The sequence below is a fragment of the Blennius ocellaris genome (genome assembly GCF_963422515.1).
Source record: "Blennius ocellaris genome assembly, chromosome: 15".
NCBI lineage: Eukaryota > Metazoa > Chordata > Actinopteri > Blenniiformes > Blenniidae > Blennius > Blennius ocellaris.
The window spans coordinates 4,622,021-4,636,993 of NC_137664.1; the positions used below are offsets into that span (position 1 = coordinate 4,622,021).

The 14,973-nt window shown below is 42.5% G+C and overlaps 1 protein-coding gene across 1 annotated transcript; it reads left to right on the plus strand.

The window, feature by feature from the left end:
* The first annotated feature begins 495 nt into the window (after positions 1 to 495).
* Positions 496 to 13,673, plus strand: agpat2 (1-acylglycerol-3-phosphate O-acyltransferase 2 (lysophosphatidic acid acyltransferase, beta)). Its single transcript, XM_080510579.1, has 6 exons — positions 496 to 762; positions 7,428 to 7,561; positions 11,101 to 11,276; positions 11,383 to 11,478; positions 12,884 to 12,956; positions 13,225 to 13,673. Exons 1-6 carry the CDS (start codon positions 551 to 553, stop codon positions 13,380 to 13,382), a joined length of 849 nt encoding a protein of 282 aa, XP_080366705.1. The 5' UTR covers positions 496 to 550; the 3' UTR covers positions 13,383 to 13,673.
* Positions 13,674 to 14,973: the final 1,300 nt, after the last annotated feature.

Consider the following 14,973-nt stretch of genomic DNA (forward strand, 5'->3'; position numbering starts at 1 on the left):
CAATATATTGCACATTAGTTGTGTTTTGATTTGTTCAGTGAAACAGTGAATTCCAGGTGTGTAAAGTTTGGACCCTGAGGCTATAATTCCTCCTCTGTTGGAACATTGTACCGACACTGGGGAAGCAACATGTGAAGAATGAACATAGCAGCGTTGTGGTTGTTTAATTGCGTGACATCGAGTGTCCAAGTACCCGGAACTAGAAGAAAAAAAAAAAAAAAAAAAAAAGCACAACCCGATGACGCCTTGACTCCACCTCATGATGCCATTTAGCAACAGATGAGCCGCGCTTCATGTTCATTCCTCACGGCCAGACCAAAAGCGTTGCCGTCACCTTATTTTCTTTTTTTTTTTCTTCTTTTAATTTGACAAAAAAAAAAAAAGGGAATAACCGTGTGATGTGTATCGGGGTCGCGGCGCGTGCCGTCTCTCCCGCACCGTAGCCTCGGCTGTCGAGCGTGCCCGTCAAACGGCGTCTCCCCCAGCCCCTCTCAACACCGACCCCGCGTGCGCTCTCGCCGGCTGCGCGTTCCTCGGGCGCTCCGCTGCCATGGACATGCTGTGGGTGATGCCGCCGCAGCCGCCGCCGCTGCTGCTGCCGCTGCTATTGCTGCTGCTGCTCCCGCTCCTGATGTGGACCAGCAGCACGTTTGTTTTCTATTTCAAAAAGTGTTTTTACGTCGCCTGGATGATGGTGCTGGCCCTGCTGGCCATCCCTCTGTGCGTGCTGAAGAGCGGCGGGAGAGACGTTGAAAACATGAGGTGAGTTTTATTTTGTTTGTTGTTTTTTTTCCCCATAATAAATGTCGCCGTCTGACAGCTAGCCCAGCGTTAGCTCGTTAGCCTCGTGCTAACAGCGGCAGTTCATCTTAAACATTAACAAGCTGCCACTCCAGCGCCTTTATTAGTATTATTACAACACTCGTCACAGCCGTGCAACAGTGAGCACGTTTAGCCTCCACAAAGTGTCACAATTTGTATATAATTCACAAAATGCATACATATTATGTGCATTTTTAATCATACATTATGCTACCATAGCTGTTAGCTGTGAGATGCTAATACTAATGTCTAACGTTACACTCGTGATTAAAGGAGGTATTTACAACAGCAGCAGTGGCTCTTTTAGCACATTTCTCTTTCCGCAACAATCGGGGCTTTTTTTAAGCTTGTTGGTGGACTTGGTTGGAGTAAACATGTGTTGGAATGTCACAAAACGGTCATTGTTTTGCTTTTCGTGGTGTCTGAAACTATGCATTCCTCTGCACAAACATCTGGATTCAGTCCACTCTCACCTCCAGCTCGCCCACTTTCACTGACACAGAACTTCTTTCTTTAATAAATCGTATATGTTGAATGTAGATAGTTTTGTATTATATGTAATACTGATGTTAAGGTATATTCTGTTCAGTGTTAACCCACAGAAATCACAGGAAGCCCAGAATGAACACATAAACAAACACGTGTAGGAGAATGATTTCCTCTAATTTCACGCGATGACACACAAATTAGTGATATTCCAAGAATCAATAAATAAAAAGGGATGTATACACTTTTCCAAGGTTCAGATTCAGGTTTTTATTAATTTTTATTTATATATGTGTGTGTGTATGTATATATATATATATATATATATATATATATAGTCCCAGCAACAGATGTAGGCATATAAGTACATTGCTGCATGTCACTGAAGTCTAGCTTCATCTTCAGCTCAGCGAAATCACTTTAATGTATTTACTTGAATTTGAGATGGTTTGTGTCAGATCAATATCTTGTCACAGTCTAACTCACAGGAAGTACATAATGAACCCATAAGCACCAGTAGAAGCTTGATTTTCCTCATATTTGACACACTGTGTAACTTTCTAGATGTGTGTCAAAGTTTCAGTAGAGATACATCAACATGTCCAGGGTTCAGATTAAGGTTTGAATAATGGTACATAGGTCCTGCAAGAGATGTAGACATGTAAATACATTATCACCAAAGAAATCGCAGTTCTGAGTGTATCTTCCCTTTCAGCTCACCTACTTTCGATAACCCCAGAAGTTCAGTGATAATCAGTAAGATGTATTTACTGGGATTGAGATACTTTATGTCAAGTCAATATACTGTCACTGTTTAACTGAGAGAGCTCCCAGAAAGCACAGTGTGTGATGTTATACCTTCCTGGCTTTGATACAATGGCACACATGTAGATATGTTATCAGTATTAATGGTACCATATTGTTGTCACCAAAGGACATTCTTTGCAGTAAAGCTACTTATTATCAAGCATCAGCAGTTGACTCTTTTGTAAATATGAACTTACACCTGCATTATTTCCTAAATACCTACCTGAATATCCAGAAAACAAGCATCAACTGTCACCAGGTTTCTTCCTTTAAACATGTTCCTTTAAACAAGTAGATGCCACATGACACCGATTGTTTACTATGCAGCAAGAACTACCTGTTCAAAGAGCAACTACTTCCACATCCTCTGCATCAATTTCCACATTGATGTGTATTTTGTACCCTAGATATGCAGTTGAGTTTTCCATACACATGTGGACTGAATCCTTCCTTTGTGAGTCGATAAATGTTTCGTTTTTAACAAAAATTGTAAATAAATGACCCAGTTTGTTAGGACTTTTTAGGGTTGACTGTAGTATTTTTCAAATTCTGAATGTCACAGACTAAATCACAAGTAGGCGTATGGTTCCCCCCCCCCCCCCCCCCCCCTAAATCTGGCACAAGTGCATAAATGCATTGGAAGGCGTGAATTCTCCAAATACAGACTTGTCTATCCACCACAAACACACTGGAGGATCTCCAGCATTAACTGTAACAGCTCAGCCTGCCAAGTTTCCCTGGGATAACCGTACGGCGCATCCTGACAGTACTCGGCGTAAACCGTGTCAGAGACATCATCTGTGCAAAGAGGGGGTGGGGGGAGGGGGGGTGTTCACTGTGCAGTCACAAGCTTTTTTTGCAATAACAACAAAACTGTGTCCTCATTCATTTAATGAGAGAAAAAAAATCAGTTTAAAGTGTCCTTTAGATTGGAGTAAGCTACATCTGATGACTGCCTTCATTTTTAAATGTGTTTCTTCCTATTTTGAGACAAATGCACATTATATATGATGTGGTACCCTTTGTATAATTTATGACAATGTGTGCTCAATCTGTTATGGAGCTTTTTAGCAGGACATTCACATGTTCATTGTTTTTTCCATCCTCTGGGATGTTTATTTATCTGGGTAAATACACATCTTTGTTTTCAGAAATGTTAGAAATGACTCAAGCTAAGGCATACTGAATTTGCAAAGTTACCGCAGAATTAACTAATCGATAAATTTTCAGTGTGTAATTGAACACTATATATCTTCAATAGATTAAATTAACGAGGCCCTTTTAGGTAAAAGGAACCTCTTTCATCCAGGTCATAGAATCCCTATTGCTTGACTTAAAAGGCAACCTTTTCAAGAAGTGGCGCAGCTTCTTAAGTTAAGTTTGAAAGAGCTTAGTTGAAAGATCAACTACAATGCAAGTGGTCAATAATATCCAGCCATCCTCTATACTGCTTTATCCATTTCATTGGAGAAGGTAGGGTACAACCTGGACAGAGTGCCAGTGCATCACAGAGTAACGTACAGCAGTAGTGTATATAGATTCTGTCGAAATGACCCCTTGACCACACCATGGAAGGAAATATGTTATTTTATACTCGACACACAGAAACAAGCGCACGCCGACCAGGTCAACTGATACTTGTTAGGGTGGAACACTACACCGTCAGTGTCAGCATCCACTTTGTCACCGGGGGATTTTTGTTGTTGTGCTTAAATCAAGCCGGCGAGGATGGATCGCTGCACACAACTGCCTGCATTCCAGTAATTACCTTGAAGGGACAGGTGCCAGATGGCAGGTTCCCCGTGATTGGAGTTGGGCTGCTGAATAGTTATGAGGGCTCCATCCTCGACGCAACCTCACTTGGCCCTGATCTGCTGACGGCAGCTCAGTCAGTCCCAACGGCGGGCCTTCCTCACTGCCTCAGTGCTCTAGGAATAACTGTTTCACAGTCATGTTAGCCGCGGCGGCAGTGTCACGTTGCACCAGTGTACCGTTCTGTCAGCTCAAAGGTTATCTGGACCTGTTGACCGTGACAAAGTGACTGAATCCGGGTCAGACCTTGGAAAAGAGACTTTTGGGATGTACTTTTTTTTTTTTTCTATACACTAGCTTTCGGCAAGAGGAGGGCTGTGATTCATCAGGACAGCAGTCTGTCGCAGATATTTGCTACCGAGTTGCTGATGGGGAGGACGTAGATGTAGCAAAGTAAAGTGGAACATCTAGTTTGTCAAAGTTATTTGAAAATAAGTTACTGTTTATACTCTTTTTGAGCTTCAAGCTATGCTGACACAAATGTACCCTCTTTCCTCTGAATGGCTACTTCAGCTAACACGATCGACTTTAATTATCAGGCAGGATCTTGTGACAACAGATAAAGGACAGAGGCTTAGTTTTCTTCCTCACAATCGCTTGAGCTCAGGTTCCTTACTGTGTAATGGTAGAGAACGTCCGCAGGGGACCAGTGCGGCTGCCTGTTCGACAAAGCGAGTTATGCTGTCAGGCAGACCATGGCATGACTGACCTTTAAAGCCTACATATTTAAAATTGCCCACTTCCTTGTCCCTGCCTTTCTCAATGAGCTAATCCTCTGCTCTGTCATTCAGGGACTGTGACCATGTCCCCTCAACCTCCTGACCCAACACTTGTGAATGAGCTTTGTTTGCCAGGTCAATATTTTTTTACGGTGACAGGGCAGCTCCACTTATTTATGGTTTTTTTTTTAAATTTTATTAGAGGTATATTGTGTGGGATTTATACTCTTGTCTCTATGTCATTGTGCTCTACGAGTTCAGAAGGAACTTCCGAAAGTGAAGTAACGGTGCGTTGGTTGTCAAAAGAATCCAACCGAGGTCATTTCATTCCCCTTGAACAACCCTCCAATCGCTCCAACACTGACTGAGTTATTGCGTAACCAGTGGCTTTTGCACTGCAGTGACTCGGTTATCACTGTACTGATGTGTTGGGAGATCACAAAGACTGTATTCCAGTGTAGAGATTAAAATATTTTATCAGTTTGTAAACTTAGGTGCAAGCTTCCCTTCTAGCAAGGCAGCGTTTTATGGTGATAAGGGGGTTGAGTCACATGCCAATGGCCACACGTGATGAGTTAAAGGGTTTCACAAGTCTTTGGTGATGCAACAAAGTCCTTTGGATCAAATCTGCAATATTTGAGTCCCAAACACATTGGCCAACCTAAATCCTTAGATTCATCCATTCTTTTTCTTTGCTCCTTTTCCTCATTAGAATGGCAATAAGCAAGTAAACAATCATATTTGTATTCATTTTAACCTAATTCTATTAAGCTAATGTTTGAAAAAGAAAACTGCATCTTGAGTCAATACTGATGCCAAACTAGTAATGTTGCTCATTCTCCCCAATATAAACTCGAGTAATATCTAATAAATGTGTACAAGTCATTCAAGGTTTGCACCAGCATCCAATCTGCTCAAAAAAACGAGAGCTTAGTAACAGCAAGGTAACAATGAAATATTAATGCAAAAGCAGGGCATTTATGTGGTGCATTTCTACTTTAAAGAACACCTCACTATTTCATTGTTAAGCATTTCAGCTGAACATCTGTAAACACTGACCTTAATATCAAGGATTGATGTGCTCTATTACACGCCGACATCTCCATTTTCATATTGCACGATTGCCTATTAGACAAAAGAAAAGAACCTGTATTTAAAGGCCACCACAGTTCAGATGAATTTTCAAATGAGTCTGTTTCCATCCAATGATTATTTTGGTCTTTTTTTGTTTTCTTTGAAAATGTAAAAACTAAATTTGCTCAAGCTTCAGTGTGACACAAAGTCTATTAAAATGTACAGTTTAGCTTTTCTTTTCAAATGATTACAATCATTATTTGAAAATCAAATAGCAGCCCCACCCAGAGCCTTAATCATAGACGTTTTGTTTATTCACTGAAGAGGAAGTCAGGATGTGGAGAGAAGTTAGATGTGCTGTGTTTTAGGAGAAGGAACAAGTTAGCAGTGTGACGGGAGCCAGCCATGTTTTGCACAGGAAAAGCCAGGAGTCTGAAAAAAAAAAAACCTTGAGCCTTCAATATGTCGCATAGATCTTAAACATGATTGGTCTTACCCATTGCCCCTTATTGTATAGAGGGTTATAAATGTTAGAAAGGTTTAGAAATACTTATCCTCGAGAATGTTCTTCCTATGTTTGAGGCTTGATGGGAATTTAACCAATACAACTCATACCGGTCCTTTAAAGGGATAAAGAGAAAATATTGAGGAAATTGTAGCTGGTGGGAAGGCATTAAATCTTGATCCTTGTTCATGTGTAATGTGGCAGATCTGTGCAGCGTGTTGCAACATGGATTTCATACTAAAGCTTGTTAAAAAGATTTTCCAAGCAAAGGTCGAGCTTTATTAGTCCCACAGGAAAATCTGCGATGGGAGAGGATGCAAAGAGGAAACATCTGCGTTTATGTTTATTAGGTTGCGTTTTTAAACTAGAATGCAACAGGTTACTCCGGGAAATTCCCAATGAGATGGCAAAAAAAATGCCAATGTGAGTCTTATCAACTATTTTCAGTTGATTTGAATGTAATATTTGTCATTTCCTCCATCTGCTGCAGGTTAAGAGTCGAACATCTGGCACCTGACACCCCAGATATAACTTCCAGGTTTTTGATAGAACAAATCAACGCAAATATTTTACTATATTTGCCCACTGGCATGAATTTTGACTCCAAAAATGCAAAATTGCTCTCTATGAGGCATGAAAGTTGACAAAAAGTTCCCACTTGTGTTGAATAATTACCCTAAAGCAGCCAGAAATCAGTAAAGGCAGCCAAAATTGCATTTGTTTATTTTAAGTAGATTCTTAGTTTGGTGATCAAAATTCAAAATCATTCCTTTTGTTATTTTCCAACTTTCGTGACACTTTTAGGGTTTCAATTCAAGAAATTGAAACCCTAACCCTAACCAATGTGTGGTTTTCCAGATGATGAGCGCCAGATGGTGGGATATTCTTTCTTAAAGCTTATTGGAGCATTACACCAACCACAGGCAAACAATTAACTAAGAAACGTCTAAAGCTAATGGGGATGGTGAGCACAATTCATTTACCAGATGTCTTGGAGGATGGTCATGATTGTCTCATTGGCGTCAGGTCTTAAACATCGCAATGTGCAGTGTAACGTCGGCGATGAACAAGCTTTATACATTCCAGCGCTCACTGTGACCTTTCGAGGTTAGCTTCTGGTAATAAGTAGCCTACGGCTCCTCGTTTGTGAACGCTAACCTATAGTTATGCCGCACTCTAATTAACCGCCGCTTTCCCCACAGGATCGTCCGCTCCCTCGTCCGTCACGTCAAGTACTTCCTGGGTCTTCGGTTTGAAGTGAGTGGATGGGAGCATCTGCAGACCGAGGGTCCCTATGTCATCATCTCCAACCACCAGAGCTCCCTGGATGTTTTGGGTGGGTATTGGAGTGGTTTCCTGCAAATCTAATTGCATTTCAGTGTCATTCCTGATTAAAAGTGAGTCGGAAATGATGTGGAGAGGTTAAGAAATGGATACGGTCTCATGTTTTTTTTTCAGCACAGACCGAATCCTTCTTCCTCTGATGAAAGATAATGCAAGACTGCTGTGCACATAGGAGATGGGATTTATTTCTCATTTTCACCTGCAACATTGTGATCAGATTTACCCTGGAAAAAGTTCTGAACATTCAGTCCAGTTCACCTTCTGCAATTTGACACCAGATTTGATACACTCAGTTCTAGATGTTTTATTTGGAGGCGTCGCAGTCCTCCGCAGTAGATACAAGAGCCTCAGAGAGGAGTGGGGCTTTCTGGGTATGCGCTCAAACAGTACGTGTGGAGAGTCACAAGGATCATGCAGTCTTTGCTGTTGGATAGAAATCAATTCAGGTGACTCCTTCCACAACAGCTTCAAGGAAAAAATAAGGGCCAATAGTTGTAAGATTAATGTAATTTAAAGATTGTGTGCGCAAAGTCTATGGGGGATTAAAAAAAAAAAAAAACCTGCTCGCCAGTTAATTGGCATGGACAAACCTGGAAAAGGAGAGAACTTCAGCTGGCTAAATCTAAGTTTAAATGACATATACTGACCAGAAAAATAAACACACTGGATCAGTGTGACACAAATAACTGCAGTAAGTCGAGCAACGAGCCTCACTTCTGTCCAGTTCTGAGTTTACTAGCTGTTGACCTGAATGAGCTCCTTGGACATGAGAAACCATTGCCTCACTAATAAACAACTGGCAGTTGATGAGACCGCCACTGTTCCACCACCTCATGTCTAATCAGGAAAGACACTTTGTATGTGGCACTGATATTTGTTGACTTCAGTGTTTCCTCAATCAAAGGTAGGTCTGAATGGCTGGTGATGTAACTCAAGCTCTGCACATGTGCACTGCAGTTGCAATAAATAGTTTTTCTGTGCACGTGTAGATGAACAACGTTGGGAGTACTGCTTGTGCAGCTGACGGTGTACATTTACTACACCATCATCTGGATCAGCTAAAACACAGCAGGCACTTGTGTAAACAGAGTCTCGATCATTTGCTGTTCAGTGTCCATTGAAACGGTTTATTATTCTCGAGAAGTCAACACCTATGGATTGCAGGATATTGTTTGGAATAGGTTTTGAATGTCTGTTGGGCTAAACATTCTAAAAATAGCCAATGCTCTCGTCCGTGAGGTCCAGATTTGATCATGCTAAGTACCAGAGCTGCTGATTTGATTATTTCAAACAATAAAAAAGGTCTCTTAATATTTGATGACTGCTATTTAATTATTTATGCAAAGCCTCACGAGCCAACGATAGGTGTGCAAACTTGTTCTTGTGATCCGTCCACTTATTACATGAGGTACATGAAAATTCTACAGTTATGCTGAGTTAAAATTCAGAATTACACTTTGCTATTTATGCATTTGTCCACAGAAGCATCTTCTATAGTGCTTTAGCCAACGTCGGCTAACATTTATACATGAGTATTAATCTGACTGCTAAAAATATACAGCATTTTGGTACATGGGGTGCAGCAGACCGTATAATATCTGACCTTGGACCATCAATAGGCTTTGGAGACTAACCTTGGTACAGCTCTTGTCTAACTGACAGAAACTCTCACAACACAAACATGAAAAGCCACATTCACAACAGTTACTGGAGACTCACAATATTGTCTCTCGTGCCTCAAAATAATTCATTCTGATGTCCAGGGAGATGCGCAATAGTCTGTTAATGAGGGTCAAATTTTCACTCCAGTTTAGATATTTACGCAGGAGCCAGTCTGTGATGGAATTTGATGTGTTGGTCAAACCAAGAACAAGGAAACCCTCTTAGAACCAAACGTGAAAGTTCATTGCAGCCAGACTTCATCCTCCTGTTTATCCGAGTAACAGCCACTTTTTCCTCTTTTTGTTTTTTTGAGACAGCTTGTGCTGGAAAGTTGGGCAACAGTCATTGCTAAAACTGGGCCAAATGTAAGATTACTGCATTCCAGCTTTGTGCTGACACACACACAGTGCTTTGACACATCAGGGAAGCATTTGCAGCAATGTGGCACTCCAGAAATAATGTGGCTATGGCTGAGTAGTTTTGATTTAACACAGGAGATTATGCAAGAACACACAAATCCCTAATTATACTAATTAAACAATCACACGGGACAATGTCTCAGATAAAAGCTAATTATGTAGTCCCGGGAAAAAGAATTCACAGAGCATGATCTGGAAAGGTTTGGAATCTGATTTCAATGCTGTTTTGTGTTATTTTACTTGTCTGTTGGATTTCAGCGTGGAGGACTGTAATTTAGCAGAGGGGTGTTTTCTGTCCATCATTTGCCACGGAGGGGAGACTCTTTCAGTGCTGCTGAGTGCCGAGGGCAGGCTCTGGGCCAGAGTAGTGACAGCAGCGGGACAGCGAGACCTCTAATTAGCTCAGAGAAAACTCGGCATGAGGCCCATTTGGCGTCCAGGTTGTCATGCCAACAAGCTACACCCGGCCGTGAGCTGCTCCCGCTAGCGCTGATGTGATAAGACTGTCGGGATATCCTCACCTCACCTCCACAGACTGCTTTACCGTCTTGTTCTGCCCCCAATCATTTATTTAAACGATTCAGACTTTCTTTCTTTGGTTCTGGATTTGACCCCACATGTTCTGCGCCAGCAGTTGCATAGAGGTTAATAAAACATGTGCTATTCGTGGAGATGTGATCCATCACTGAAGTGAAGTATTACTTTTGACACGGCACTCATGACGCCTGCAGACTTTATACCACATGAAATCCAGGTTTTTTTATACGACCACAGACTGATAAGAGGCCAGAGCTCACCTCTGCCTCAGACTCTTGAATCTCTTAGTGCAGGCATTTCATCTCTCCAGAGTACACTATCATACACCATTTAACAGATTGCACTTAATTAATGATTCCTACTGATCACAGCCCATGTGAGCCATATTAACCAATCTCAGTGTTCTATTGTTACTTCTTCAAAGTAAATGAATAAATTAAAGAAAACACTTGATGGTTGTGGTAGTGATCAGTTTTACCTGTGGTCAGCTAATGGGAACAAATGTTTTTTATTCTTAAAATCCATTTAGCATTCCAGAAAGATCTGTTGATTCAAAATTAGATCTCTAATGTGCTCTGTTTGATAATATGAAGACAGAAAACATACTGTATGTATACTGTTATTGTATGCAACTGCAATATTTACCAAACAAATGAAGAGGTTTTGTTTTGTTTTTTGCAATCAAATTGACTGTTGACATCGCCAACGTGTTGCATTAAGATTGCACCTTTTTCTTTTTCCTATGGTTGTATTTGTCTGTGATGTCGGTCGCAGCTGTAACATATTGCATGTTTGCTTCTGCACCTGGACAGAAGTTGGCCTGCAAATGAATGGCAATCATGTTTGTTGTTCTTTCTTAATAAAACACCGTACAGCTGCTGCAGCTCTGACCGGCTCACGTTTCCTACTTCAGGGCTGATGGAGATCCTCCCAGACCGCTGCACCATGATTGCCAAGAAGGAGTTGATTTACGCCGGCACGGTGGGCCTCATCTGCTGGCTGGGCGGCATCGTCTTCATCAACCGCAAGAAGACGAGCGACGCCAAGAGCGTCATGGCCGACGCAGCCCAAACCATGCTGGACGAGCAGGTAGTCTGCCCCTCGCGTAAAACACGGGATGCATCTTTTTTTTTTCTTTCTTTTTTTGTGCTTTCCGGAGTTGATTGCGTCGCTCCTCTCCCTCTGATCTCCACAGATTCGTCTGTGGGTGTTCCCCGAGGGCACGCGTAACCAGAGAGGCGACCTGCTGCCTTTCAAAAAAGGTGCTTTCCACCTCGCAGTGCAGGCACAAGTAAGATCCTCTTTTTAATATGCCATTCAATTCAACCTCGTTTCGAGGTTCTTCCTCGCTGTACGAAGTGGGGTTTTCTGCTTTTAGCCCGTTTGTGACGTGAATGACTTTGAGGTTTTATCTTGTTCTTTCACTGACCCCGAGGAAAGGGAATGTGATGACACTGGCTGCATTCCAGAAATCTTCCGGTGGCTTTTGGCACCAAGGGAAGTGAGCGTCTCGCAGTGTGCCGCTTCCAGACACGTGGGGGAGCCATCAGCCTGAACTGCCGCAAGACTCAAATATAATCCAACCACAAATACCTCCCTGTCATTAGCATTCATTTTCCTCAGCCATTATTTTCGAACATTGCTTTGAAATGGCCTGAATAGTTTTGTTTGCTTGCGAGTAGTTTTATTAAAATATTTCTCTTCCTGTGATGTTCTCCCGATTTGATCCACACATGAGATTATTGAAGGGCGCTCAGACTCTTGGCGACTGCGGAGTCGTGTGTGTGTGTGTGTGTGTGTGTGGCTCAGCTGCGTGCGTTTATGGGCTTTATCTCTGCATGCATGCAGGTGGGAGGTCTCTGCTTCGGAGTCGACGTCTCGTAGCGCACGCTCGGGGTCAGGCAGGTGGAATGAATTAAAAAAACATTGTCGGGGGAACCAGGCCAGGAACCACAATGCGGTTCACCCCGAGGCAAAAATGCTGCATGTGTGAGTTTGTATATGTGACTCCCATTTATTTTTTGGAGTTGCCGTTAAAAGATGAATATCAGTTTGCAGCAGACATGTACCCAGGTTGAAGGGCTCCGAAAATGCAACCCCGCTGCCTCTTATTGGCAAACACTTCATTTTCTATCCGGCTCTACAGTTCAGAGATTTACTACATGTCACGCAAACGCCGGCTGGATGTTAATGACAGTCATGCCTTGGTGAATGCGGTGTCTGTGTTTGAATTGGCAGGATAACTTCATTACAAGTCAGTGCAGTCTGCGTTTTCCCCGTCGGCTCCGCTTTCACACATGAGCAGAAACTATTCCTGTCGTCTCTGTGTTTGGGTCTGCCGAGTTGTGGTTCGAGCCTCTTCATTTGTACCCAGCCGGCCAGATTGAGTAGAAGCAGGACAGCCCCCAGGGGGAGACACGTTTGGCTCAGTCGGTCCTGTTGAAAGGGGGGGGGGGGTCTCCAGAGAGCAGCTCAGCCTCTACTAGCAGCAGTGGAGGAGATGGAAATTGCTCATGTCATGCTGAGTGTGTAAGAGAGAGAAAGTTACAGTATGTTGGTTTAATCACGTATTTCTGGTGAGGTTTCGTCTTCTGACTCCCATCAGAAAAACTGCACAGTCGAGCTTAGAAGACGAATTTTAAAAGGAACTGGTCTTGCTTCCTGTCGTTTCTTCACTACTTTTGTTTTGTTTCTAGGTTCCCATCATACCCGTGGTTTTCTCATCCTATAGCAACTTCTACCTACGAAAAGAAAAGCAGTTCAATTCAGGTAACTAGGCTTGGTTGTTCACATTACTTGTCATTGTCGAGCTCAAAGTTGCGCATTTATTTTCATTGTATGGACTTGAATCAAGCCAGCATCTGCTCAGTGGAGATGTTGTGGAAATGTCCTGCTGCTCATTGCAGGCTGTTGCTTCTCTTCCTCATTTTTTAGTTGGGTAAAAAACCCTGTTAATCGACCTCCTTCAGTTTTTGTATTTAAACTTGAGGCCAAGAAAACCGCAATCATACACAAAGAGTTCCTATGTTCTCTGCAGGAACCATCAGATTGAAGATCCTTCCAAAAATCGAGACAAAGGGAATGACGACGGACGACGTGTCGTCCGTGTGCGACAAGTCCTTCGACGTGATGCGCTCCGCCTTCCTGAGCATCTCCAACTCCGTAACCCAGAGCAACGGGCCCGTGAGGCACTGAACATTCTCCCAAATGCTCCCGCGTCTCTTTTCTGCCACCACCTGAGACCCCCCACCCCTCCCACCACCACCCCCCCGCCGCTCTCCCACAGGTTGTCCCATCGCTTGGCCAGGAAAAAGGACGTGACACGAAGCCTGTGGTCATGAAATCACTTCTCTGTCTCGTTGACGGCCGGTCTGGGCCGCGTCTGGCCCCGACCACACAGCACCGTCGGTCCTGACCCTCACCGTGTCTGCAGCTCGCAGCTCTGCACGCCGTGACGGGAGTGACGGACGGCGAGCCGAACAGTGTGGAAACATGTGTGTCGTTCGTGCATGCCTTTTTGGATGGCTCTGTCCACCTTTCATTCGATCTTTTTTTTTTTTTTTATATATATATATATATATATAGGAAAGCCTGGCCTATTTAATCACCACTTTGGTACTTTCTTTTACCTCCTTTTTCTGTCTCCTTCTGATGAGCAGCTCAAGTTTTGATGATTTTTCTTTCTTTTTTTCTTCAGTTCATAAATGTCTGCCGATATTTATGTTTCCCTCTCACGTTGCCTTGGTTATCGTTTTCTTTGGATGCTTACGTACACACACGCACACATTCAAAATACGCCTTTCTTTTGCTTTTCACGCCCCCTCTCCGTCTGCATTCCAGTCTCTTTGTCTAAAACAGAGCAGAGTCTCCATGACTTTTGGCGATGGAGGATCACCACAGTAAACGTCTTTTTTTTATTTATTTTTTTTATATTTTGTCGCTCTGAATTCAACTCTATAATCACGTTGGCTCTTAAACGCAATGACCAATAAACTCTGCGACATCCTCCGTGATGTCAGAAAGGAATGCAAGGTTACAAGATAGCATCTAAAACAATAGCGCCCATCTGTACTCAATCAATGGACTCGAATGAACTGACCAGTTTATACTGTCGTGTATTATTGTGCATTCTTTTCAATTCAGTACAGACCCCCCCCCCCCCGCGTGCAGCACCGAACAGCAAGTGTCTTTTTAGCTTGTTATTCCTGCTCTATTTTTTTTTTTTTTATTGTTCCCTTTTTTTTTTTTCCTTCTTCAAAGTGATATCGGAAGAATCTCACAGGTGAACTTATTTAAAAATGTGTCAAAAGCAAGGCGACTTCTTCAAGTGCAATGTCCCAACCGTTCTCGCGTTACTGTTCCAAAGTGCAAGCTACCTGCCGTGCCACGTCCAAGGTTTATCAGCGCGTTGAGTTTCTGCCCAGTCAGTCATCCGCCGATTGATTACCTTTTACCAATGATAGAAGTTGGATCCAGTTACAAGAAAGAAGGCAAAACTGGAGGAGGAATGTGAAATGATTATCATTTTACTCCATTTTACTTTTTGGGGGGGTTTTTTTCCATGTAAATTTATGTCAGAGACAAAAAAACAAAACGGTTTGCTTGGATGAGGCCAAAATAACATCTGATTTTCTTCATATTGGTTTCATGTAAAAAAAAAAAAGAAAATAACACTCAAAACATAAATAGTTTTATGAGTATATTTACAATACTGTTGCAAAAATTCCAGGCTGGTGTATGTGTGTGTGTGTGGGGGATCGGTTTAAGATAATTAGCAGCATTTAGC